General features: G+C 39.6%; 3 protein-coding genes across 6 annotated transcripts; all 3 read left to right on the top strand.

The window, feature by feature from the left end:
- Window positions 1-15: 15 nt before the first annotated feature.
- cpsf6 (cleavage and polyadenylation specific factor 6) lies at window positions 16-13751 on the top strand. Of its 3 annotated transcripts, XM_026361288.1 has the most exons (11): window positions 16-161; window positions 1397-1606; window positions 1730-1833; window positions 2057-2202; window positions 2482-2658; window positions 3620-3727; window positions 4972-5470; window positions 5672-5787; window positions 5885-6038; window positions 6239-6435; window positions 11093-13751. In XM_026361288.1, exons 1-10 carry the CDS (start codon window positions 102-104, stop codon window positions 6423-6425), a joined length of 1761 nt encoding a protein of 586 aa, XP_026217073.1. In that variant the 5' UTR covers window positions 16-101; the 3' UTR covers window positions 6426-6435; window positions 11093-13751. The 3 variants fall into 3 exon arrangements, with proteins under 3 accessions (XP_026217073.1, XP_026217072.1, XP_026217074.1); XM_026361287.1 differs by having other exon boundaries at window positions 6239-13751; XM_026361289.1 differs by lacking the exon at window positions 3620-3727 and having other exon boundaries at window positions 6239-13751.
- Window positions 13752-14215: 464 nt separating this feature from the next.
- yeats4 (YEATS domain containing 4) lies at window positions 14216-16734 on the top strand. Its single transcript, XM_026361290.2, has 7 exons — window positions 14216-14769; window positions 14945-15064; window positions 15180-15246; window positions 15363-15457; window positions 15657-15746; window positions 15932-16019; window positions 16205-16734. The coding sequence occupies exons 1-7, from the start codon at window positions 14719-14721 to the stop codon at window positions 16372-16374; spliced, it is 681 nt and encodes a 226-aa protein (XP_026217075.1). The 5' UTR covers window positions 14216-14718; the 3' UTR covers window positions 16375-16734.
- A 377-nt stretch (window positions 16735-17111) lies between these two features.
- napepld (N-acyl phosphatidylethanolamine phospholipase D) lies at window positions 17112-25791 on the top strand. 2 transcript variants are annotated; one of them, XM_026363316.1, is made up of 10 exons: window positions 17112-17347; window positions 19502-19577; window positions 20131-20235; window positions 20354-20494; window positions 20946-21170; window positions 21294-21397; window positions 21726-21891; window positions 22065-22213; window positions 22674-22788; window positions 25066-25791. In XM_026363316.1, exons 1-10 carry the CDS (start codon window positions 17220-17222, stop codon window positions 25195-25197), a joined length of 1341 nt encoding a protein of 446 aa, XP_026219101.1. In that variant the 5' UTR covers window positions 17112-17219; the 3' UTR covers window positions 25198-25791. The 2 variants fall into 2 exon arrangements, with proteins under 2 accessions (XP_026219101.1, XP_026219102.1); XM_026363317.1 differs by lacking the exon at window positions 17112-17347 and adding an exon at window positions 17361-17844.
- The last annotated feature ends 1631 nt before the right edge of the window (window positions 25792-27422 follow it).

The raw sequence follows: 27422 nt of genomic DNA, 5'->3' as shown, positions 1-27422 counted from the left end.
AGTGAAGTGGACCAGCAGGGGCGCTAGTTGGCGCTGTCTTTGTCCTGTAGGTGGCTCAGTGTTGTTCACCGGCGGCGGAGAAAGCGACGGGTCAGAGGAAAATGGCGGACGGTGTGGATCACATCGATATCTACGCCGACGTAGAGGAGGAATTCAACCAGGTATTAAATTCACATTCAATACAGTTCGGTTAATGTTGACGTTGTCGACGTATCCTGCTATTATTGTTTTGTTATTGTGACCGAAGACGACCGTGCTTTGTCGGCCAAACGAGCGTCTCTCGCTCCCAGGCCCCATTTTCGCCATGCTGCAAGGCTGCAGCCTCGGCTGTTGTTAGCCAGTCCAGGTGTTGCATCCGCGCCGTTTAACGCGACCTGTGCAGCGCACGGTGTTTGATATGCGGTGTGCACATGTGTTGGGTTTCTCTTGGGTACGTGGTGAAAGCAGCTTCCACTGTTGAGCAGTCACCGCTTCGGGCCTCGGCGTGGCCCCCAGTGGCGCCATAGCCAACCAACCAAACAAACGCAGTTACGTTAGCGTAGCTAAGTAGCATTAGCAACTCGCTGCTTATCGTCACGATTAGTTACTTTGGGTCAGTTTTAGGTGGCTAGGGTTGATAAGCCACACAATAAAATACCAGGTTGAAACGAATGGTATTGTAATTGCGTTAAATAATAAGGTAGAAATGATAATGTTTGTGATTGTTAGCTTGTAACCATTAGCTTCGTGTAGCATGAATGTTTTCTCTGCGTTTGTTTTCTTTCTCGCCCACACGCCCCTTTTTTTTTACTACAGGTAAAACCTTATCAAACTAATCTGGGATGAAGATGACTTGTTGGGTATCAAGAGATATTATATTCTTCTTTTTAGAGTGAAAAGGGTTCAAAAGATGTTGTATATGTTCACCCATTATTCTTCCACTGAGCTTGGAGTTACGGAAGTCGTACAGCATGTCGTTTCATTAACGAGAGTTTGTTGATTTAATAAAGTCATATATAAGTTGGATTTACTTGCAGCCACATATGTATATAAATAAATAAGAACCTAATGGCTAAATTTGAGGCATCCGGTTGTGTCAGATTGCATGCGAGTTTAATTTAAAGTAAGTTAATGTTGAGTCCACCTTTGGCCATTTTATGCTATTATTCTAACATGATCTTCACAGTGAGTATATTTAATATATGTGTAAGTAGGAGTGTCAGTACTGCTATCAATACATTCAGACAATGCAACTGATTTAATGTCAAAGACTGTCAAATCCCATTAAAATGGGAAATAAAGGCCAATAACAAATCACTACAGTGTTGAATGTACAATATTATGCTTTTTCTATACTTTTTTTTGTCACTAAAGGTGGGATCTGACCTAATTTAATTTAATTTCACTCCACTCACAGGAAGCCGACTACCCAGTTCACGAGCAGATCGACCTGTACGATGATGTAATATCCCCATCAGCCAATAATGGCGATGCTCCAGAAGATCGTGACTACCTGGACACATTGCCTGCACCAGGTGGCACAGAGGGAGGGAAGAGCGCACCACCCAATGTGGTGTACACCTACACAGGAAAAAGGATTGCCCTTTACATAGGAAACCTCACATGGGTGGGTATCAGAATTCTCATATATATATATAAATAAAATAAAAAAATCTTATGCTCTTCAACTTCAACTAATTAATAAAAAGGCCTTAAAGACCTCTAAACAAAGTTTTCTTCTGTTATGCAGTGGACGACAGATGAGGACCTGACAGAAGCCATCCGGTCAATAGGCATCACAGATGTGCTGGAGATCAAGTTCTTTGAAAACCGAGCCAATGGGCAGTCCAAAGGGTGAGGACACAATTGTCTATGTGTGACATGAGTGAACTAAATCACAGTAATACGCTGTGCCGGTGCATCAAGGGGTTCCAACTTAGTTTACTAAAGTAATTTAATGCAGAACTAGTCTCTAGATTGTGAAATTGCATTTGAGAAGCTGTGTCTCTGTAATGTCTGAACTAGGTCTAACTCTAAACATGAATTTAATTGCGTATGTCCTGCATGTGTCTCCCAGGTTTGCTTTGGTGTGTGTGGGTTCAGAAGCATCATCCAGGAAGTTAATGGAGCTGCTATCAAAGAGGGAGCTCCATGGTCAAAATCCAATTGTCACGCCATGCAACAAGCAGTCCCTCAGCCAGTTTGAGATGCAGTCACGCAAAAGTAAGTAGGACAAATGCTCAAATGGCTTCTGCATAACTTAATGTTTAGTCAGCAAGAGTTGATTTAGGTGTGTTACAGTGCTGTTTGTAACTAGTTATGTTAAGATTTCAGTTTGTCTGCTAAACTGCATACACTGCTCCATGATTAACAATTTTAGTACAGGCAGTTATGCTAGTAAATAGTGCTGCAGCTACTGACTCGGTCTATAATACATACAGCATATAGCACAAGTGTAAAACCTTTTTTATTTTTTTAATTTAAACATATAAACATTCTCAGGTGCTCAGTCAGGCCAGATGTCTGGGGAAGGTAAAGCTGGGCCCCCTGGAGCAGGCCCTCGTGGAGGTTTCCCCATGGGAGGTCGAGGCAAAGGCAGGTTTCCTGGGCCGCCTGGCCCTGGAGGAGACCGCTTCCCTGGACCTGTTGGGCCCGGAGGGCCACCACCACATTTCCCTGGTTAGTTTGGTTACAGGTGTTACTCATAATGGTGGAGACAATGTCCTTGTGAGTTCAGTCAGTTAAAGGGCAGTATTGAAAGTACAGGTTGAAGAGTTAATGGGTAGATTAAGTTATGTAAACATTCTATAATATTAAACTTGAATATTAAATCTGACTTCAGGAAGTTCAGTTGTTATATTTACTTTCACAATTTAAAGACTGAGTGTAGGTTCAGTGTCTGAACTGTTGGCAGATTCTAAATATCTAGCTGCCAAAGTTCAGACATTTCAATATTTATTTTTATTTATTTTCTTTTATTTTTAAACTTCATACAAGTGTTGGAAAGTAGCCACGGGACGTTGTTGAATCTATTACTGACGTCGTTAGACTGAACAATGTGATTGTCAAAAATATGTTTGAATGGGCGAATTGGGAGGACGTAATATAGCAGCGCAATATTCTGAAGCAATCATCACACAATGAAAAATGCATTAAAAACTTTGCTGCTATTCACACCTGCATGGATGCAAGGCTTGTCTGTTGTAGTTTTTCTAGTGAGGGCATCGTTACCCTTCGATCTTCTTGCAGGGCCATGCCTTTGCATGTTTTCTTTACCTTTTATTATTTTTATTTTATTGACCCCTTCACTAGTACTTGAAGAAATAATCCTTCCTCCGCTCCAGTTTTCTGCTCGCTGACAATTTCCAATACCATTCCTTGACTAGCGGTTTGCTCAAAGCTTTGCTTGGCAAGCTGCCAACCTTGAACTTCTTGGATTGGCTGCCTTACACTTGTAGTAGAAAAGAATGGAGTTGTCAGCTCTTCCTTTTTCCATTTTTGCATCTTGCCCACCATCCCACCTTTCAGATTTCTTGTTTTGCTTAGTGGCTGGTGCCCTGTGCTGCTGGGTTGTGACAGGCCTTCAGGCAGAAGTTTCAGAAGGGAAGAGTTGTGATTGGTTTGCTTTCTTCCCCATTAGGCTCGGGAATGAGACCAGATCTGATTAGGCACCAAGATGGCCCTCTGATGGATATGAGTTTCAGTCCCTTCCCGCCAGGGGGCAGGAACGGGAGCTGGCATGGAAGAGGTGAAACACCTCCATTGATTTGATCGATAGCGTGTTTAACCAAACTCTTAGTTGAATGAATCAACAAAATCTTTAAATCCCTTACTGTTGGCTAGTGGTCCACCAATGTGGGTTTTTTATGGCTGAAATATGCTGAAGTGTAACTCAACATGGTAGGCCACCTGGCCTCAAAAAGAAAAAATATTTGGTAAATTATTTTTGCGGGAATCACAGAGACGCTTTTAAGATGTTGAGAAACTCCTGGAACTTCTCAGGAATGTGGGATGTTAATTATTCTGAGAGTTTGTGCATGTTTAACAGGTGCTTGACTACCTTCTTGACTTTCTGCGCGTAAAATGATTTCAAAGTAGGTTAACGATGAGTGATGTTTTTTTATTAATTGTCCAGTATGAGCTGAAATATCAGCCGATGCTTGTCAATTTAAAAATGTCAAAGATCAGCCGGTCAGTTGGTTGACTACTACTGTTGGCCCAGGTCAGGGTAACTATTCTGAGGTAAACTAAAACGGACTTAATTTTATGTGTGCAGTTCTTTTGAGGTTATAACAAAAACTTTTCAAGTCATTTTGTGTTGTTCATGTTGTATGAATTCATACAACACAAGTCTATTTTTACTCAGTCAGCCAAGGATCAACGTCAAGAAGATATTTAAATCATATTGTAAAGTTCCAAGCCCAAGTAGTCCTCATTTGTTCTAAATGGCATCTGATGAAGCCACATTGACTTTGTGAAAATACAGCAGCGCACTCAAACACCGGAAAAAATCCAACAATAAATAGGCCTCCAATTTTTAAAACTGCTTGCTTAAGATAATTTGCTGAGTGTGTGTCCTCATTACATCACGTTTCCGTCTGATTTAATTTTCCACATTATTTTGTTTCTTTTTCATTTGCGGCTCCCTGTAGCTGTAGCTTGCTGTTCCTTATCTGTCTGTATCATTGGCCCTGCTTTGAACTGCCTCAGTCAGTATCCAAAGTATCAATTTTCCTCCTGGTGAAAAGTGGAAAATTGATGTTGGGCAGCTGCACATACAGCATACAAGGGTGCTGCTTCAGTATCTGTCTATTAAAAGGACGCAAACTAATAAACAGTTGTATTATCAATGGGCACGGCCCACAGGATTTTTTTTTTTTTTTTTTTAAACCAGTATTTAGTACATTTTCTTCCATTGTTCCCCTAAAATATTTACTTAAGCTCATGTTATGTCTTTTGTGTCTTTTTGTATTTTGTTTTTATTTTCCCCAGGTGGAATGCAGGGTCCACCACGTCCCCCTCCTGGCCCACCGGGTCCTCCTGGCCCTCCAGGTCCTCCACCTCCTGGCCAAGGCCTTCCCCCACCCCTTGCTGGTCCCCCAAATCGTGGTGACAGGCCTCCCCCTCCTGTTCTCTTCCCGGGTCAGTTTGGCCAGCCACCAATGGGACCAATGCCCCCAGGCCCCCCTCCTCCAGGTTACGGCCCTCCTCCTGGTCCACCACCTCCTCAGCAGGGTCCACCACCCCCAGGGCCCTTCCCTCCTCGTCCTCCAGGTCCCATTGGACCTCCCATGGCTTTGGCTCCACCTCCACACATGCAAGGTCCCCCACCAGGTGGACCACCACCAGCCCCTCATGTAAACCCTGCATTTTTCCCCCCACCTGGTAATAACAGCATGCCCCCCAACGACAGCCGAGGACCCCCAGGACCAAATGACCCATACGGACGCCCTCCACCATACGAGAGAGGAGACTATGGTCCTGGAGGCCGGTAAGGGTGATGATGTAGTGTGCAAATGAATAAAATGGGAACTTCTATTATGTTCATATCATGTGTTCAGCTAAACGGATATCGCTTTTTTTAGAAAGTGTAAGAATTATGAACTTAAGGGTATGTTGATGATGATATGTTGAACAGAAGTACACATTTTACTGTGAAACATAAGAGCTTTCATGACATTTGTTTCTGTAGGGAGATGGAGGCTTCACGTACCCCTCTAAGTGAGGCAGAGTTTGAGGAGATCATGAACAGGAACAGAGCCATCTCCTCCAGCGCCATATCCAGGGCTGTATCGGATGCCAGTGCAGGTAACGCCTAGTAAAATGGATACAGTGAGTTTGATGCCGAAAGTACAAACATTGGGACAAAATCAAAGTTTAACACATACTTTTCTTGTCTCTTCAGCCGATTATGGCAGTGCTATCGAGACCCTGGTGACAGCCATCAGTCTGATTAAGCAGTCCAAAGTGTCAGCAGATGACCGCTGTAAGGTCTTAATCAGTTCTCTGCAGGACTGTCTTCATGGAATTGAGTCAAAAAGCTATGGCTCTGCCTCCAGGTAAGATTGTGAATTACTGGGGTAACATTTAAATATGGCATTAAGGCTGTGTGGACCATTTCTCCCTTGGTTGCTTTGTTTTTGTAACCTATATTTACAGTTGACTGTAGCCTGAATTACTACTTCGAATTGGGAATTGGTCCCATAAGATTAGTATTTAAAGCTCTGAAAGCCTAATGATGCTGCTTTGTCTCTGCCAGGCGAGAGCGCTCCAGGGAACGTGACCATAGTCGCTCCAGAGAAAAAAGCAGACGTCACAAGTCTCGCAGTCGTGACAGGCATGAGGACTATTACCGAGAACGAAGTCGGGAGCGGGACCGCCATCGAGAGAGGGACCGTGACAGAGACCGGGAAAGAGAGAGGGAGCGGGAGTACCGACACCGTTAGGCGAGAGGGGCAGGTATGTACAACTTCTTTAAATTTTTGTCTTTTTATGTTTGTGTTTTTTTTCTGTCATAAGATCTATTCTGTCTTCTTCATCACTACATTTGTGTTGGATCTGGACCAAGTCAAACTAGTAACAGAAGAACAGAAGTTTTACATTGCCCTCTTTTGATTGCTTACCTCTTCTACTAGCTGGATTCGGCTCCAATTAAACTCACAATTGCCAAGCAACTAACTGACGCAAAAAATGTAAATGTGATCAAATAATCTATTTGGTTTCATTTAAAACTCTTAACATTTTGACTAAGGGGATGAGGAGAGAATGGTTAAGCCAGGAGAGGGCTTTGAAAACTCTCTTTGGTTCCAGGTAGGTACAAGGTAGGTCTACTTTTCTTCAGTTCTCACTCATTTTGCCTTTCAGAAAATGTACCCAATACTCGTTGTATTCACTGTGCTGTTTTCCACTTATGGAATTTGTATGAGACGTGTGTGTATATATATATATATATATGCTGTGATTCCTCCAAAAGTTTTTACATATGTTGGCAAATTACTGAAAAAATTATTTTGTGGGTTGACTGTGAATTTTTGGTCTATAGGCTTCTGAAGTTGGTAAATTACAAAATTCATTGGCAACTTTTTTTCCCCTGCAAAATTGCAAAACTGACCACAAATCCATAACTACCAGTTTATACTTGTGACATAAGCAGTACTAACCAGATATTGTTACATGTTTTTAGGCTGTGAAAATAATCTGTGTAAATTCATCTTTGCTGAACATAAAATTGGTTTGTTAAAGTGGAAATATCTGGATTTTGAGTTTTACCAGCAACTATGGCCAGTGGATCAAAAGCTGAATTTGTCCGGCACGAGTAGCAAGTTTCAGTGATTTAGCATTTCATTAAATGCCAACTTGAAGTAAAAAAAACTAAGTTGGTTTGTCAGTGTGATGCGCTCGATTTAGATTTCAGAGTATTCCTAATCATTTTTCACAGTACTTAATATAGATGCATTTTGTATGGCCTGTTCAAATCTAAATGTATTTTTAGAAAAATAATTAAAATGTTTTGTCAACAGTAGACCAATCTGCATTTTGTAACATTTCCATTCATAGTAATGTTGTATACATTTTACCCATTCAGTTTAAAGGTTGTCATGTTATTATTAAGGGAAATTTAAATATCAAACGGTATCAGTATCTTATTGATTTTATTTTTGTTTTTTGGACACAAATTGTTGACAATGTAATTTTACCATATTTGCATGTCAGTAATATTTCCTGGCATTTTACCATTGTCACATTGAATGTTTTGCAGCCTAGTGTTGCTCCCTACTGAACCTTTTGTACCTCACTGTAAGACATTTGAGGTGAAGGGGGGGAAAAAATGAAAATAAATCTATGTCTGTGGCCTTTTGATGGACATAGACTAAAATTTTAATGTCAGAGTTAATTCATGATATGCTATTTGGAATTTGGCGTGGACTGAAACATGTTAGTCGTATTGTAATATTAGTTTTCTATGTGACCCTTACATGTCTTGAAATTTCCCTTTAGGCTACAGTTGATTTTAATGATTAAAAATCAGTGTTATGGAGTGTTTTGGCTCACAATACTATGCATTTTGCCAGCTCGTTAGCGATGTTAAGTCATGTTATGGATGAGTTGTAGATAAATTCATCTGAACCTAGTTGACACTGACTTGTAAACAACTATTACTGTTATCACACTAATTGTGTTGCTCTCAAATTATTAGAGGTAAATATTGTAGATGTAAATTTGTCATATCCAGTGTTTTTGATAGATGTACAGTATAATTTTGTAATTTTTAATGGGTAGATGCTTTCTTCCAATGAGTCACTTGCGTGTTGAACAACATCATAACCTTTTTGTAAAGTTTACGGAACTACCGTTGAAAAATCAGGTGTGAACAGTTTTGTGTTGTGCTGATGTCCTTTACTGCCAAAGCCCTAAGATGTTTGTGGTGTTGTGTAAACCAGTACTTAGCAGAGCTTAATCAGTTACACTGACCCTTCAGCATCTCTGTCCAGTAGATATCACCCTATATAATTCTTCTCAATCTAAAATAATCCCACAGACTGAATTTTCTTTTTTAAATTTCTTAAGAGTTGTGCTCATCGAGCAGGGAACACTCTTTGTAAACTACTTTAAATTATTTGTGTCTCTGCGCCTCATGCTAAGAACTATTAATTGGGGTGGTTTTGCTTGTGGAGTTGCTGAAGTCTGAAAACAGGCCCATCTCCCACCAAATGAATGTAACTTAGTCATTAGCTGAGTTGATCTGACCTCTGTTCCATCTAATTGTAGTATGACTTTGTCCATTGGGAACCTCTTTTGTTAAACAGAAAGTAGATGTTTTTTCTTGTGTGATATCACTTATAATATATAATTTGTACATATTCATATAGGTAACAGCTAATGGCAAATCTTTTTAAAGCACTGCAGTTTCAGTAATAACCTTTCGTTAGCCATTCTAGAGAGGACACAGTAATTATGCTATGCCTATACTAGCCTTTTATTCTATATATTAGTCTGTATGCTGCTGTAATAACTTTGAAAACCAGCATACTCATGTCAAACCAGGGTCAAACTGAATTTCAGTTAAACTTCATTAATGTCAGTGTTCATGTTAAGCAGAAATGTTAATTTCAATACAGGGGAAATAATATCTAACAAACTTACTTTGATGTTATTATAGTACTCAAATGATCTGGTTTCATAGCGTACTTGCAAAAATGTTAGTTTAATAAAGTTATTTAAAGTATTTGCTACATTACAGTGAATGCTTTACCGGCCTCTATCACAGTATCTAGTATCTAAAGGGAATTTCAAAATGGTAAGTATCACACGTCAGGCTGTCGTGCTCTGCTTAGTTGCAGCTAGTATTTTATGAAATGTTCGACCCTGGTTTGGCTCTGACTTGTCTAATTTTCATGCTGTAAACACTGCTATACATTTGAATGTTTTCTATGAACTATAATAAACGTTCAGCAGGTTCTTAGTCTGATATTTGGATGTAATTTGACCATTGACGAAATTTCATGCCCATTCCACTTGTGTTGAATGTTAGTTCCCTTCAATTACCAGTGTATCATTGAGTTTAATTACTGTGTTGTGTAAAATATTGGTCAAATTGTTTTTGTCTGCAGTCATGCATTATGTAAAACAAAATCATTTCCACAGCAGAGAACTTATTGAGTTTTAATGTGAATTTGAATCGTTGAACTATGTAAGAGCTATCTGTACAGATTTTGCCTGGTGCCTGTTAACTGAGGCCATTTTGGTGTTAAAACCACTTCTGGCATTTTGCGCCTGGTAAAACAGTCTATTTAGGCCCCAGTGAACTTGATTTTCAATATTAGGAATGCATGCCAAATTTGTATCTCAACTGTTGTCATTTCGTCTGGAAAAAAAATTGCATTTCTGGTAAATGGGATTTTAAATGGTGCGGAATATCGGTGGGTCATAGTTGATAGTCGAATGAAGCTTTGCAGCTGTCTATGATCAAGAGGTTGCCTTTTTAGATACCTGTACCGCTTACTGGACTTTCTCGGTCATACAGGGTTATACCAAATCACATTAAAATGATATTTCTGTTACTTGTGATCTGGGAGGTAGTTGTAGCAAAGTAGTACCTGCTGTGTCTAAGTCAAAAGCATGCCTTCCTCTTTGTAGTTTTATATTTTGATCTACTGCTCTTTCTGTGTTTCACCCTTATTTTGCTTAAGTGTCATTGTTTTAACAGGAAGCTTAATGAATTTTAAATTTGCAGTAATCCAGTCTTTGAGAGATTGTTTGATAAGATACAGGGAAGGTGATCAGTAAATTGACATAAGCTTTCATAAATATGCATACACAGATATTCATCGATTAGCCACAACGTTAACACCACCTAGTGCTTTTTAGTTTGTGGTGGACAGGGGTCAGTATATTTTCTTATTGTCAATAAAATCAAACAAGCATATAAACATAAGATCCATGAAGGGAGTCATATCCAAGAATCCAGACTTTCAGTCTGCAACCCAGAGTGTCCATAGTGACACCTGTCCACCACAACAGTAATGCCACAAAGTGGTATTAATGTTGCTGATCGGTTCTTTCTGTGGCTAATATTTGACCTCGTTCCCAGTAAATTTTATAAAACAAAAAACAAAACTCTAATAGGGAGTAGTGTGAAGCTAAACCATGACTATGAATGTTTTTGCTTCAGGTGAACTCTTTAGCTCATGTCCATCTTTGACTTTGATGCAGTTGACAGTTTTATACATGGGTGTCATTGCCTGTCTGTCTTCATAAAAATGTAACCACATGTTATGAGTCAATATATTATGCTTCAAATTAATGCAGTATGAACAGTTACTGCCAGGGTTGGAGGCAATGCACAGTCAAATGAGAATGTTGACTTAAAATGAAATTAGTTTTAGGTTGAATGTTTTTTTTTTTCAGTTTTCTCTTCTTACAATTGTCGGTCAGCACAAAATTAGTAGTAAGTGGATTTGGATAAATTCCATTCTTAGATTTGATTGTGAATTGAACCCAGCTCTGACCTTTACTATGTGTAGTCTAGAGGTTTAATGATGAGGGAAGGGGGGGGATGTTCACTGTTGGGCTGCCTCGAAACCAAACTCCACCCTTCGTTTTGACACCTTTCAGCTAACGAGGATCAAGGATGGATGAAGGGCACAGGAGGAACGCTTTCAGTGCACCACCACCTTCCCACCCTGCATGACCGGGCAGGATTTACAACCACCTCTTCCTCCACCCTCCCACCTCTTTTCTCCTCTCCTCCTTCACCCATACTTCTGTCTGTTCATCTTGTCTGCCTGACTGAGAGCAGTGGATGGAAGACCCTGACCTGTGTAAGGCTTTGTTATCCAAACACCTATACTCATGGTAACTAAAGATGAAAGAAAAACTTTCCAAACAGCTCTTTTATTTTTATGATGTTTTATTTCATATGAGGATGAGTATGTGTGATGCTTTTTTTGCAAAGAAACAATAAAGTTGCCCTCACAAGCCCCAGATAGAAGACACAAACATTACATCCTATTAGTTTTTTGTTTTGTTTTTTTTATTTGTCCCTGGCTCTCTGTACTGTGTACATTCAGTTTAGAGATCAGTTTTTATAGGGTACATGTTTGATGTTTTCTCCCCCTTCCCCTCTCTCCTGTCATTTATTATTTTCATTGTTGGTATGTTTGTAAATGTCTCTGCTTTTGATTAAAAACTAGATGGTGTTGTAATAACATTTGGTGAATTCTCTACATGTTTGCTTCATTTATATTAAATGTATATTTTTGACTGCGAAATGCTTTTCATATTGGATTTGTGTACTTAAAGATACTTTTTAGCTGTGTAAGAAGCGTTTTTTTTTTTGTTTGTTTTTTGTTTTTTAATATATATTTTGTTTTTAAAAGCTAAGACCAATGATGTCTAATAAGACGACCTGCACTGATTAGTAGAAGGTAGGATATATAGATCTTAAACCCTGTTTGGGGCAGTGTTGGACCTCACGTCATGAACCATAAACTGAACAAAACGCTGTTCACGGAGGGGTTGTGCTGTTTAATGTGTAATCGCACTGAAGAGTCACCACAACCTCATTCTTCGAAGTCTGTTTTCTTTTAATGTAAAATCCATCAAGTCTTAGTCCGTTTTCATTTAAGCATCTATTGATCAAATATCAATCCCATTGAGAACTTGCTATTTCAGCTAAAAAGTACTCTTTTCCTCTTATATTCTACACCTACATCTATATGTATGTTCCTTAACTTTAGGTTTTATCTCTTACACAGAATAAGGGAATAGTTCAGCACTGTGGTCACTGAATTACAGTTTATTAGACATGAAAAATGCACTATAATGCGAATATTGTCATACAAATCAGTGCCACATTGTGTTGATGTCTTGGGTTTTGTTTTGTTTTCTTTTTTTTGTAGAAATGTTGATACACTGATTCTACTTGGTAATATTGAATATTTTGCAGTTTGGGAAATTAGTACCAAGTCAGATGTGTTATTTTTCTCTTAGATTAAAATCTTCAGTCATACATATGTTAGGCTTTAGATTTGGGGTAACAACAGGTATATATTGCATTTTGTTTTATTTGTACTCCCCCAAAAAAGGAATGTAGACAAAACTACTACTAACATTTACAGTTAGTCAGGAAAATATCAAATGCTTTTATGTCTCAAATGCCTCGCTCCTTTTCCCTTTGTTTTGTTTTTTGTCCTGTTGAAGCTTATTGTTTTACTTGTTTATGAATGTTTTTGTATCTGTCATGTTGGGTCAAATCTCCATGACCGTTATTTAATTATTGCATCACCAAAGGCATTTGATGAATTTAGATATTGTGGATCCTAGCGTCCAAGTCATTTTTGGAGGTTGTGGCAGTTATTGAATTTTTGTGAAAAGATATTAGAGTGTAACATCATCTGAAAGTTTTTACCACCGTGATGTTCTTGGAAGATAGTCTATTCTAATAATATACTTTGAAAAGTGTTCAAAGTGTTAGACATTCAAATTCACAAATGTAAATCTTTTTTTACTCCCATGAACCTGCAGGTTCTGTAAAAGAGTAACAAAACAAAATGTAAATCGGGGTTTTAAGCAGACAGAGTGGGGGCAATTGGGCCATCAGGTTTTCCCTGCATGTTCTCTTTGAACGGTGCCTTTCATTAGAAATTGTTTGGTGTTGCTGTGTGCCGACGTCTCTCCACAGTGTTGAAGGTAAGTGTTTTCAGGTCTACGTCAGTGGATAAGAAGAGCCAGGTCCATCCAGATGGAGTTTCTGGCTGTGCTTCATCGGTTCAGACCACTTTACCTCACACAAAATGTTGGAAAGTATCGTTTGTGTGTTTTTAGTATTTCATTTGAATAGTGTGTTATAGAATTTTTTCACTAGTCACAACTGTTTTGTTTGTAGCTACTTTTTCATCAAGTCTGCAACAGAATGTCAATGTTTTAAAATTTAGCACAGTGTGACCCCTGAGTAAAAGTAAATATTAATTAGCGTTTTATAGTTATTTTCTGTATTTAAATGTAATAGGTCAGAATATCAATGCAGACTGGCCCAGTGAAAAGCTGGAATTTTCAGGGCTAAATTGCTTAAATCTTACAACTGTGAAGATGATGAGATCAGTCCCCTTGTGACATCTTTGACATGACCTGGGGTCATAGTTGATTTTTAGTAGGGCCTGTCCTTATCCTAACGATGGCCAGTAACGCTGTGATTACACTGTGAGGGAAAGGCGCATGGTAGCCAAAATGAATCACGTGGTCATTGGTAAAATAAAATAATTCTAAGTTCAGTTTGGTTTTGTGGCTTTCCTTTGAAGTGATTTTAATGACATCAGGTAAGAATAGACTATTGGTTAAAAGCAAATTATTGCAAATGAGGATAAATAGATGCAGTCTTCATCCCACCACTCCTTATTTCCAGGCCATGGCTCTCAGTAAAAAAAAAGGAAACTGCATGGGTATTTGATTAAATCATGTTGCGTGCTTAATGAGTCTATTTGTATAATTGACCCATTTTGAATACATGCAGTGCATTTAATTTCTATTCTGAAATTTAGCAAAGAGGTGGTGGGGTGTTCATAAATTTGGCTTTGTGCATGTAGTATTTTGCCATGATGAGTGGTTTTGATAAAGACTTTTTAAAATCACAGCCAATATAATACATTTACTGGTTAAATGAAGAGTTAAATCTATAACTGTTCAATGTTACATATTAAGTATTACATTTACATACATACACATTGTTAATCTTTAAGAATGAGAATTTATCAAAATGAGTGAAGCACCGGTGTGTTCATGTTTTAAGTATTGGGAATCCCTTAAGTGTGTCTATTATAATCATGTTAGAGTACTTGACATTGAAAAACGTAACAGAAATGTTCGTGTTCTGCTCCTGTTACACGATTATTTACTCCTTGGCTGCAGAGAGAACTGGTTAGGAATAGTGTATGATTGGGGTCAGTTTAAATATCTGTGATGTTGACTAGAAATCAGGTTAGAAGCTGCTTGCGGAACGGAGAAACGGAGGCAGCGGAACATTAGTGCCTCCGGTCCCCATTCCTACCGGACAGCTAAAGACGGTACACTTGGCACTTCCGGTGCTTGTTTGGCTGGCGTTTTAAAATGCGGTTGTTGCTTTATAAAGCATAGTTTTAATGCTTAAATGGCCGGTTTGTTACATTTGGACACACGCTGTGGATCAAGAAGAGTCTTATAGACTATACAACGAGATCACCTTCAACCTCTCTTTACTATACTATGTTTAAAAAGATGACTGAATTTGGTCCAGATTCTGGGGGGCGAGTTAAGGTAGCGTTACACTAACATTAGCTAAAGTAGTATGTTTATCTATTCACTGTCTAAAATTTAAATAGCTTAGATAATCAAGTAAATATATGTTGGTAACGTAACTTAATCACGTAACGTTTCAATAGTAGTACATCCCTATCAATCTTTAACGTGTTATCTTCTCTGTTATCCGCAGGGAGTGACTATTGTGAAGCCCATAGTGTTTGGAAATGTTGCCCGCTACTTTGGGAAGAAGAGAGAGGAAGATGGACACACACACCAGTGGTCTGTCTATGTGAAGCCTTACAGAAATGAGGTTAGACATCCAGATCATTTAAGACTTACTCCAAGTCTGAACATTAATCTTGCTACTCTATGAATCAATGGTTTTGCATGAGTTTATTTACAATAACGTAACATTGTTCTGCCAGGATATGTCTGCCTATGTGAAGAAGATCCAGTTCAAGCTACATGAGAGTTACGGTAACCCACTGAGAGGTGAGTGTCTGATGGCTGTACATGTAAGGGATTTTACCCTGCTTCAGATGTGACCTAGATTAAATTGTCTGTTTGCTCATTAGTCTTTATAATTGTGTCTTTTTTTTCTATTCCAGTGGTGACAAAACCCCCATATGAGATTACAGAGACAGGATGGGGCGAGTTCGAGATCATCATCAAGATCTTCTTCATTGATCCTAATGAGAGACCAGTAAGAGACACCTTTAGTAAACAGTCATTAAAAAAACATGTTACAGTTCAAAGTCCATACTAAATATTACAAATATATACTGTGTGCTAATCTTCACTGTGACTGATTTAACGGGTCCTAAAATAAAAGGCACCAAGTGATATTTTCTTAAGCTGTTTGCATTTTAATGTATTGATTTGCTCTTCTCTGTGTGTGGTAGGTCACTCTGTACCACCTGTTAAAGCTGTTCCAGTCAGATTCCAGTGCCATGCCTAAGAAGACAGTTGTGTCTGAATTCTATGATGAAATGGTATAACTTCTTTCTGTGTTTCTTAACAATAAAATTGTATGCCTATTTATTCAATCATCACTGTAAATGTTTATGGTAAATGAAGCACACAGGGTCCCACTATTTTGATGTTGTAAATGAAAGAGTTCAGGGAATGTAGCTGTGAATTAAGAGTTGTGTGAAACAGTTTTATCTGTAATTTCCAGATCTTCCAGGATCCTACGGCCATGATGCAGCAGCTACTAACAACATCAAGACAACTCACTCTGGGAGCCTACAAGCATGAAACAGAATGTATGTTCACACAAAATAAACATAGAACCATAAGACATAAGTATGCACTGTATATATCAACTAATATGGGAGTTGGTTGCCATTTTAACATCTTAAGTCACGGAAAGCAGTGTACTTCAGAGCAGCATTCACAACATTTTAGTCACTGTCATTGTGTTCATGTGCCTACCTGTCTGTGTCTTCAGTCAGCGAGCTGGAACAGAGGACTAAGGAGAAAATGGAAGCAGCAAAGAAAAGAACTAGTCAGGAAATCACAGAGCTCAAAGACAAACTCAAAGCTAGTAGAGAAACCATCAACCACCTGAAGGCTGAGATCAGGAAACTGGAGGAGGATGGAGACCACAAAGAGCACTGAGAGACTGATCATACCCAAGGAGGTATTCATTCAACTCGGCACCGGACCTCATCCCTGATTAGACTAAATACTAATCTGTTTCCACAGTCAGAACTGGGCGCATTCTCAGATGTCTTACAAGTGAAAAATAGATTTTGTAATCGGTCATCTGTCTGTTTTACTCTTGTTTTTTTCTTCTTTCTGTTGGCTGTAAAGATCTTGTCATTTTCTGTTTTATGTTTGTTGGATTCTTTAGTCATCTTTATGGTTTATTGAAACCTGAGGTAACATTACATTCTCATAAACAGTTTAACTGTGAATGTTTTTTGTACCAGTCCTATCAATTTGTATGTAAAATAAATCAACTGTATTTCGTGTGTACTTCGCTTGTGTTGTGATGATTTAGGATTATTTTAAAAGACAGGAATGATATGCAGGCAGGTCAAGGTCCAGGAGGAAATTCCTACCAGGCTTTGGGCTCCGTAATGATGTGTTTTTGGTTATGCGGTAAAGTCAGTTTGCTTTTTTCTTCGATGTGACCAGCAAAAAGAAATCTGTTGTGATAATTTACACTAAGCAATACAGAGTTTGACTCTACCTCTCAGGTAGAGCTTTCAGCTGTTGCAGTGGCTTGAATATGTTTTTAATGCAAAATAACCACGAAAGTAGCTTGCAGGAGGGGGGGAAAAAAAGGAGATTTTGTTTGTTTTCACATTTCCGTGAGTCCGTGAAGGCAGCAGACAGGAAGTTCAATCAACTTTTGCTGAACGGACGCGGAGCAACTTGTGCAAACATGTAACCCGCTGTCTAATGCATGTTCTTTAGCAGCATTCCCATGCAAACATGGCGAAATACAGAGAGCTAGAATGGAAACGACGTGGTTCAGGCCTGTGTGTTTGTTATTGACGTGCAGCTGTAAGTTGAGTAAATCCACTGTGAGTGTGCTGAGTTTAAGATCCGCTCAGGTGTCCTTCATCAGCAGGAGCAGCTCAAGGCAAGTCTGCAGAAATACTGTTCATAATAATAATAATCGAGTGTGTTTGTGCCACTTTCTTACTTTTCTCTATTTAAATGCAGCTTTAAGGTTGGTTCAGCAGCAAATCCTGCAGAACCACTTGCTCCAGGAGGTGATATTTATCTTTTGTTAGGGTTTAGTTTGCAGCCTCTTGATTTAAAACAACCTGCAGCCATAGACGAGCTGCTCGGTCATGTGATCAGAGGGTTTTTGCACCGACGTCAGACAAACCGAGCTGGTACCGACCGCTGATCCTCGCCGACCCCGCGTCTTATTTGTGGACGCACGTCCCTCTCCAGCAGCGTGTGCTGCTATTTTGAAGGCACCCATCGATCCTGCAAACGTAGATCCTTCTCGTCAGCTGTGTCTGTCGTGCTGATCGAGGCGCACAGACGCTGCTAATGTCGCCCCGGCTCTGCTAACACTAATGTGTCCACGGTAAAAACCACTGGTGCTGTTTTAGTCCAAGTGTTCAGGTGAGTTGGTGGAAAAGGTGTGTGTGTTGTAAGCTGGATCAGCTTGTTTTGTTTGGATGTTTATTTGTGCTGCAGTGTTTCCACATTACCTGTTTATATATATATATAATAAGGAGGATATGTGTTGATCCAGCCTGTGTGTCTCCTTTTTTAACTGTGTGTCAATGTGCGTTGAGACATTTAAACAGGAAATAGTTGATGTCTTCACTTGTTTTCACTCTGTTATATATGTTATTGTTGCTCTTTGGCTGCTGTTGTAGTCACAGGGACCAGGCTCCTTCATGCTCAGGGGCTCTGTAGACTAGAACATGTGTTCACTTGTAACTGATTTTATTTTTGGCAACAGGTTTTGTGGCTTTGAGGCAACACTGTTTTATACATCAATAGGGGGGATTTGAATTCAAGAGAAGGTCTGACTTCAGGCACGCTGGCTGGCCACGTAGATCTTTGTTTTGGTTGTGGTCCACAAAGCTCCATTGTTGTCCCAGTGTGTAGTGTCCAGTAAAAGTCCATTCATGAGGCTGAGTGCATCATCAGCACACAGCTTTCATGTATGGAGTTCCACAGGGAGGGCAAGAGGCGCTGATGGCTCACATTGCATTAGTGCACGAGAGTGCACAACCGGCAATCCTACAACTCCCACAGCATAACACCAGCATCATCTTCACATCAATATCAGTCAGATGGCAACAAACGGCATTTTTTTTTTTTCTTCGAGTGCATTTTCTCATTAAGCATAAGTGCAGGAAGTCATTCAGGACTGGATTGTGTTTGGAAAGCGTTTCTGTTGCACTATGATTGTTGTGGATAACAGCAGGATGAAGGGCTGTGATTGTGCTCGCTCACTTGTGAGCGTGTATGTGCCAACATCAACTTATATATCTAATACATGTAGCTGGATATTTTCCTACTCCTGAATTAAAATGTAAAATTCAACCTGTTATTTTATATTTTGTCCCTAGTGTCTCACATTCAGTTCAGGACCTCTATTGAAGAAATGTATTTGGACATTGGTTCAGCTCAGCTGTAAACAATACTGTAGCTCAGCTCAAAGTTTAATATTACACCACAGTGTTTGAGGTGGATTTTGTCCAAAAGGGAAATAGCCGGAGCTACACCTGGACTGAAAGATCTAAAAGTTAATGAGTACATTTAAGTTGAAAATGCTACAGAGAAGTATGTTCATAGCCTGTCTAGGTCACTTTTAATAGTTAACGTGGCTCTTTTTTTATACCTTTTATTTTATTTAGCTTTTTCATGCATGCACTAGTGACTTCCTAATCAGCGTTAAAACACTGCTGTCACACCCATTAGGCAACTCTCTGGCAACAAGATGTTAAGAGATAAAACTGAAACACACATTGACTAGTATAGCAAGGTTTAAACATTGAACTTAATGTGTAAACTGTACCGTGGAAGAACATAAATGTCACCTCTGATAGTAGCTTGATTTGAATAGTAATCTTCTGACATGCAAACTATTATGGTTCAACTGTTGAGCTGCTTGTGAGCCGGTTGTTAGTGTTCCTGGTGTGAGTTGGACCCCTGACTGCATCTGAAGAGCAGGTTGAGAGCCAACAGTCGCAAATCGTGGTTCAGCTGATTGTGAGGTACCTCCTAACTATTTATGTTGTTAAAATGTGTTTGTGTCCACTAGGTGTGCTGGTGTTCCCATGGAGAAGCCTCCATCTTCAGACAGAGCTGCACTGGAGGAGAGGATAGGCCTGGTGAAGGTAAAGCACCCTGCTCAATTAGATGGGACAAGATTTGGTGGAGTCAATAACTTGTTTCATGGGGAAAATAATAAAGCCCAAGGAAATGCTTCATTTAGAAGAATCTGCTGCTGTTAGATCTGTAAATAATCTGTAAATAGGGGATTTCACAGCAGACATTTTGTCACAAGTGAAGCTAATAATAATAATGATGATGACTCAGTTCGATTGACTTTTTGATGAAGTCCCTTCTGGATGTCTGGAGGTGTGGAGCTCACCAAACCCGTTCTCTACTTCTCTGCAAGTGGCTCAAAGCCAGTCGTGACTAGTAGAACACAGCTGAAGTTGCTTTGATGGCAGTGTCCAGTAGGTACCATGTTTTGACAAAAAGATAGTTAAAGGAATAAAAAGATGATATAATCCTTCAAAACTGTAAATCGTGAGTCTGATAGTGATGATCAAATAACAGTAAAGGCAGTGAAACGATCCCCATATTCATCTTTCACTTTCAGTATTTTACCAGCTGGACGTAAAATTTCAGGGCACAAGATGTGATGATTTGTACCTTTTGTAGGATGGTGAAGTGCTACGAGGTGCTGAGGGCGGAGAGGTGAATCATCAGACTCCAAGGAAAAGCAGCTCTTCCCGCAAAAGCTTCCGCCTGGACTATCGCCTGGAGGTCAGTTGATACCTTCTCTCCTCATGGTTTCTCTTGGTCTGATGTATTTTGTGTGTTGTGTTCAAAATGACTTCCTCACAGCAAATGGCTTTAATGCAGTTGTATTCTTTGATTTTAGGAGGAAGTGACAAAGTCCTGTCGGGACAAACATGGCCGCTGGACCAACCCCTGGGACACGTGGCGTTTCCCTTCCTACTCAACACTGTTCAGGTTCTTCTTGTTGGATAAAAATCACAGCAATGTGCCGACTACTACAGAGGTGGGTAGTTGTTAGACTAAAAATTTACTGTCCAGTGATTTCAAATTCCAACAGGGCTTCATTATATATATTTGTCAGAGTGCTAAAAACCATCCCAGTTTATTTTGTATTGAAAGATGGAAAACACCCTGTCGACACTAACAAACTGACACAAACTGAATGTTATCAGTATGGATTGGGATGTTTGCTCAGTTACACAGCTGATGTGACTCATGGGAAAGAATTCAGTCCTACATGGATCTTACTGTGAAGGCAACAGTGTGAGTGTCCAAACAATGAATATTTTCATTTAAAATGTAAATATCAAATGAATTCGTTATTGAATATTCAATATCTTTCTTGCAGTATCCGTACAGTGATTAGTATTGAAAGCTGCTGAGGTGGCCGTTTCGTGTGTTTCTACCTTTGTTCATCTGGGAACCACTTCCTGTTGCTTCCTCTTCCTCCATAGGCCTTGGACAGTGAGCTCCCAGTGATGGAACCCTACTTTGTCCAGAACCCGGACCGCTCAGACTCTGGTCCAGGTCTGAGGGTCACCTGGTTGGGTCATGCCACAGTTCTGGTTGAAATGGACGGGTTAAATATTTTAACAGACCCAATCTTCAGCCAGAGGGCCTCACCCCTTCAGTTCATGGGGCCCAAGAGGTACAGAGGGCCTCCCTGCACCGTGGAGCAGGTTTGATTTTTTTTTTTTTTCTTACATTTCACTCTTGAATTTCAGGAACTGGCTGTATTAAACAGACTAATAGACATGACACATTGATTTAGCTTGTTCATTCCTGTTTGCTTCTGCCAACAGCTGCCCAGGATTGATGCTGTAGTCATCAGTCATTCTCATTATGACCATCTGGATGCTGGATCTGTGGGCAGTCTTAACGCACGCTTCGGAGGGGAGCTACGCTGGTATGTGTGACTAATGGACGGGTGGTTGTTCTGGTTTGATTGAAATCCACGCCCTTAAATGTATAGTTTATGTGCACTGGCAAGAAAACATTGGGAACCACCTCCATAATTATGATCCTTATTATCTCTGATTGGTTTTATTCAATCAGATAGTTGTTAATGCATCACAAAACACAAATGAGTGAACAACAATTATTTTTAGGCGCATTTGAGTACAGAATGGCGTAATATCACCAGAGCTCTGTGCTGATCTCTACAGCACTCGAGAACAATCAAAATGTACTCCAACATTAACACTTCAGTATGTGTTCATGTGTGTATTTTGTAGGTTCGTGCCCCTGGGTTTGATGGACTGGTTGGTGAAGATGGGCTGTGAGAACGTGATGGAGTTGGATTGGTGGGAGGAAAACTGTGTCCCAGGTCATGATGATGTCACATTTGTGTGCACACCCTCTCAGCACTGGAGCAAACGCACACCGCTGGATGACAATAGGGTCATTATTATTATTAATGGACTGATTTCATGTATTTCTTGATGCCTGCGTAGCATTTATTTGATCAGTTCCACTTATCAGGCAAATGTATATATTGAAATTGTCCTTATTTTGAATTTAAAGCAGCATTAGTTCATAAAACCTGTCTTTTTTTTCTTAATGTATTGGTTCAGTCATTATGGGGGAGCTGGTCTATTCTGGGTCCAGACCATCGATTCTTCTTTGCTGGTGATACTGGCTACTGCCCTGCCTTCCAGGAAATAGGACGGCGTTTTGGACCATTTGACCTTGCAGCAATACCCATTGGAGCATATCTGCCCAGGTACTGCACATAACACACACTACATCCACTTTATTAGGTACACCCCTACAACTAAGTACAGTCCATGAAGTCTAGTGCTAGTCAGGGATCATAGAAATCGCTTTAGGCATTGTGTGTGCTGTACAGCTTCATCTTTCCAATATTGTTTATGTTTGTAAATGGAGTGCAGAAAAAAGTAACACCGGAATGTTTTCTAGTAGCCACCTTTAATTATTACCAGAACAGTAAACATTAATGTTATACTTTACATAAAAAAAGAAAATTAATTGCCTTTACTTATGTTCAGACTGCAGCCGGGGTTAGCTTGTTCGTCTGTACTGTTAAACCTGTTTAAGAAACAAAAAGTAAGGCTATTCAGAGCATTTAGGGCAACTAAGTCAACTCATATTTAATTATCAGATTTTAAATGCACAGCCATCCTTGAAGCGACAAAGCACTAATACCGTTTGTTTCTTTCCAGGGACGTGATGCGGGGGCAGCATGTAGATCCAGAGGGAGCTGTTCAGATTCACCAGGACCTTCAGGCTAAACAGTCGGTGGCCATTCATTGGGGGACCTTTGCGCTCGCCTATGAGGTAGATACACAGACACACACACACTAGTCACTGATTTGTTGCTTAGTTAGATAGTAGCTGAGTTTAAAGATTAAGAAACTGCTCCCCTGGCTTTGTCCAGGGGATTTCTTTCTTTCTCATATGAATAAATGTGCAAACCTGTACGTACCCGTGTATTCGTACTCTGTATGTCTACACACGTATACAATCATAAACATATAAATATATACCCTCAAATATCTCTAACCACCGGGACCTATGCAATTGCATTTGTACATATACATATATTGATGTCTCTACACATATACATAACCTTGTATATACACATGCACAATCATTTACCTATGTACAAACAGATACACTGCAACGAACCAGCAATTTAGATTTTACAGAGTATACAGTGTTTTGATTGAACCAGATTACTTGTTTTATGGATCCGAGTTGAGCAGGTGGACAGCTTGGGGAACGAAACTCTTTATCATCCTGAGGACTTTCAGATATATATTGATGCGCACCATAAGTCCAACCTATATATACCATTTAACATCTCGTATTGGCACAGCATGAGAGAAAGTTCAGTGGGGCAAAGTAGAAACTCTTTTTCATTCTCACAGTCCTGGACCTCAGATGGCATTTGTGAGGATGAAAAAGAGTTTCTACTTTCCCCCACTGAACTTTCTCCCGTGCTGTAGCCAAAAGACACGCGACGGACTTCAGTGTAGGGTAGTGAGGTAGCTCAGTGGGTAACACCACTGACTTTGGTACGGAAGGTCTGGGTTCGATTCCAGGTTAGGGCGAGAGCTGTCTCACTGCTGATCACCTACAGACTGATGAGGTACACCAGGACGCCAGGACACGGGGATGTTAACTCATCCCCCCTTTTACCAGAGTTTAGATATAGTCTATAGTATAGTCTAAGTTACATTAAGTAATTCAGTGTACAAATGTAATTCAAGAAGACCAAGATTAGAGTTATTACAGAGAATGATTGTACCCTCTGAAGTCTGCTAGATGTGACCAGGGTGAGTCGGCTGTATGAGGGACAGTATGAGTATGAGGTGTTGAGAAGAAAGAAGTTAGTGTAAGTATGTCTAGGAGTGTTGTTATTATACTTTATATATAAAAGTATGTGTTTTAATTAAATTTACAACTCTCTGACTGTTCCATGAACTGGAGCCACTTCGACATTCTTAAAATGTTTTAAATTATCTTTTTAAATTTTTTAAATACTTATATATATTTTTAAATAAATATAGAGTATTCACACTCTATACATACACTAACTTCTTTCTTCTCAAGACCTCATACTCATACTCATACTGCCCCTCATACACCGACTCACCCTGGTCACATCTAGCAGACTTCAGAGGGTACAATCATTCTCTGGTTAACTCTAACTTAACTCTTCATTGAATTACATGTAACTTAGACTATACTATAGACTATATCTAAACTCTGGTAAAAGGGGGATGAGTTAACATCCCCGTGTCCTGGCGTCCTGGTGTACCTCATCAGTCTGTAGGTGATCAGCAGTGAGACAGCTCTCGCCCTAACCTGGAATCGAACCCAGACCTTCCGTACCAAAGTCAGTGGTGTTACCCACTGAGCTACCTCACTACCCTACACTGAAGTCCGTCGCGTGTCTCTTGGCTACAGCACGAGAGAAAGTTCAGTGGGGGAAAGTAGCACCTGTCTTTTGATTTTAAGAATGTTGAAGTTGCTCCATTTCCTGAAAACTACTTTCCTTGGAGCAACGGAACAGTCAGAGTCCCAGGTCCAATGCAAAGACCTGGTCATTCCTCACATGTGAGGGAGTGTCCGAGAAGCTGAGAAGGATTTTTTTTAGAAAAGAAGCCACTTGGATGAGTAGTGAAATGTTTTGACCTGATAAGAAGGAAGTCCAGTTTCCATGACTCAAATTCCAGATAACCTTCCCCGAATGACTGAGACTCTTCAGACAACAAAAAGTTGAACATGATCACTTTTATTAAATAAGATATAATGTTGCACCATTGGATTAGACTGCATTAGTGTAATATCTAAATAATATCTTGCTCACCATTATAAAGGAAAACCAAAGAGCTGATCTGTGTCACTGATATTAAAGCCAGAGAGGTTAGAGGGCAAATACAAAGTGCTGTGACAGAAACCATATCTGATACTGCTATGCAGCCATCCTAGGGCAGTTAAAGATAAGCTGATAAGAAATAAACACCTGTCTAACACTGAGCAAGAACAACCTGTCAGTTATAGATTAACATTAAGTCTGTATTAATCACTTTTTCCTCTGGTCCTCAGTACTATCTGGAGCCACCAGTTCGTCTCAGAGAGGCCTTGGAGCAGAAAGGATTGAAACCAGAATCCTTCTTCACTTTGCATCACGGAGAGTCTCGCCTTATAGCATCACAGGACAATGACGTCTTCCACTGATCCTCTGTAATATTTTGTGGGTTGAGTTCTGAAACAAAGCACAGAAAACTTTGCTTATATCTTTGGACTCGGTGCATATGGAGCTTATCCCAACTGAAAATGTTCTGTAGTACACACTGAATGTTTTCCCTGCTATCACATGGTCACTGGTGACTAGTACTACTCTACAGAAGCTGTGACTACACTTGAAAACAAAAGTATTTGTAGGCTTACATAATAAAGTGTTGTTAATTCTTCAAGGCAGTGATCTCTCTTATATCATGTCAGAAAAAAATAAAACAGACAAGTTACATTTAGAAATCACATTTAAAGCTTTTTCTGAAGCTATGTCTTCATAAAGTGGTGACCTGCTTTTTGGTGCACATTAATTTCAAGTGTTTTTGTGGTCTGCACACAAAAAATAAATTCAAACAAATACAAAGGAGCAAGTTTGAAACAACCAGTATTCTGTAGGTGTCAGGATATTACTGATCAAGAAGCTCAAGCGTCACCAGGATTGTCATTCTAAGATTCTGAACTGAACATCAAAGACCCAAATTATGAAAGTTGTTCTAGCCGGTGCTCTTATTAACATAGGTAACGTTTGACAAACCTTCAGTATGAAGCTGCAGTCAAGAAGCCTCATGTTCACACACCAGGTGGACTTTGAACTTCCTCCGTGCTGTAATGTAAGAGAGAAACTGTTAGAAAGGTTGGACTCGTTTTTAAAGATTGCTGTTAATTAATTCCACATTACAAAGCTGTCTGTTCTGACCGCATGCTGTCCAAAACTACAGAGGTGTGACAAGAAAGATATTGCTGAATATATGAGCTCCCACCCTGTGCTAATACTGTAGAAAATGCAGATTAGTGCAGAAGTTGAGCTGGGTTCAACTTCATGCTCTGCAGATATTCTGCACTGTTTTTGCATCAGCCATTTGCTTTTGATCCTCTAAAACCACACATCTTTGTCTGAATGATCATTTACATTTTCATTTCTTAGAACTTTAGTCTACAGACGGCTTCAGAAAGCAGCCGGCACAACTCACATTAGAAATCAACTGTTGAAGTGATGGAAGAACAGATAAGAACAGTGTTGACTACATTTAACAGCCTTACTTGTAACTAACGTTGGATATAATGCTTCATCTGCATCACTGATTTTGCCATTAAAAACTTTGTCTGTTAAAATTGTCTGTTTCTTTTTGTCACATTTTATGAACGCATAGTCTGGAAAGGTTGAGGCCAATCCTGGTCCTCGAGGGCCACTATCCTGCTAGTTTTGGTCCAAGGACCAAGATTGGACACCCCCAGTTTAGGCAGTTAAAAAAAATAACGTCATGATCCTGAGCTACACTTGCATGTAGTATTAAGCAAATAAGATATCAACAACGTGGAAAACTTGGCACCCCCAAGTGGTATAATGCAACAATTATACTGGTAAATACCTCAGGAAATCAGGTGAAAGAAGTCAAATCCTTTACAAACAAATCCACATTAAGGATGTAAAATCATTTAAACCTCAGAATAAACCAGTCTAATACTGCTAAATCTACTTTTGTAGAGCCCCCTCCAGAAAAACTAGAATGGCAAGTTAAGTTATTTGATTTTCATGTACACCAAAAACATTTGAGTTTAAAATAAAAAGGTGAATACAAGTGTAAATTTTAGCTTTCACTTGATGATGTGGATACCTTGACACATAAAAATGACTCAACCTTTAGATGAGCTGAAGTGCATGTGACAAGACGTCTCTTGTTTTATCTGCGAATACAACATTTATTGTTAACAATAAATCGATTTGGGCTGTCAATGGGACAAATGAATACGCAAACACATAACTTGGGCTGTTTCTGGAACCTGCTCACTCAAATTATGAGAGTTGTTATAGCCAGTGTTCTTATTAATATAGGTAACGTTTGACAAACCTTCAGTATGAAGCTGCAGTCAAGAAGCCTCACGTTCACACACTAGGTGGACTTTGAAGTTCCTCCGTGCTGTAATGTAAGAGAGAAACTGTTAGAAAGGATTTATTGATGCAATATGATAGCAGCAGGATTAATTCAGAGATGTACAGAAATATTTTGTCTGCACATTTACAGAGAAAAGCATCAAGTGGGGAGGAACTCTGCATCTAATAGGGAGAAACTAGAAAACAGGACAGTGAACACAGGATTTCTACTCATTTCACTCAAAATGTGGGTCAACTGATAGAAAAGGTGCTACAGGTGTCTGCTGGTTCACAT

The sequence above is a fragment of the Anabas testudineus genome, chromosome 23, assembly GCF_900324465.2.
Source record: "Anabas testudineus chromosome 23, fAnaTes1.2, whole genome shotgun sequence".
Taxonomy (NCBI): domain Eukaryota; kingdom Metazoa; phylum Chordata; class Actinopteri; order Anabantiformes; family Anabantidae; genus Anabas; species Anabas testudineus.
This window is presented reverse-complemented; position numbering and strand designations above follow the sequence as displayed.

Bases quoted from the DNA above. Each gene is read 5' to 3' on its own strand.
- cpsf6 (XM_026361288.1), top strand. From the start codon at position 102: ATGGCGGACGGTGTGGATCACATCGATATCTACGCCGACGTAGAGGAG. The intron at 1,834-2,056 runs GTGAGGACACAA...TGTGTCTCCCAG, and splicing joins GCCAATGGGCAGTCCAAAGG to GTTTGCTTTGGTGTGTGTGG. The intron at 2,203-2,481 runs GTAAGTAGGACA...AAACATTCTCAG, and splicing joins TGAGATGCAGTCACGCAAAA to GTGCTCAGTCAGGCCAGATG.
- yeats4 (XM_026361290.2), top strand. From the start codon at position 14,719: ATGTTTAAAAAGATGACTGAATTTGGTCCAGATTCTGGGGGGCGAGTT. The intron at 15,065-15,179 runs GTTAGACATCCA...TTGTTCTGCCAG, and splicing joins TGAAGCCTTACAGAAATGAG to GATATGTCTGCCTATGTGAA. The intron at 16,020-16,204 runs GTATGTTCACAC...CTGTGTCTTCAG, and splicing joins CTACAAGCATGAAACAGAAT to TCAGCGAGCTGGAACAGAGG.
- napepld (XM_026363316.1), top strand. From the start codon at position 17,220: ATGGAAACGACGTGGTTCAGGCCTGTGTGTTTGTTATTGACGTGCAGC. The intron at 20,236-20,353 runs GTCAGTTGATAC...CTTTGATTTTAG, and splicing joins GCCTGGACTATCGCCTGGAG to GAGGAAGTGACAAAGTCCTG. The intron at 21,892-22,064 runs GTCATTATTATT...GTATTGGTTCAG, and splicing joins CACCGCTGGATGACAATAGG to TCATTATGGGGGAGCTGGTC.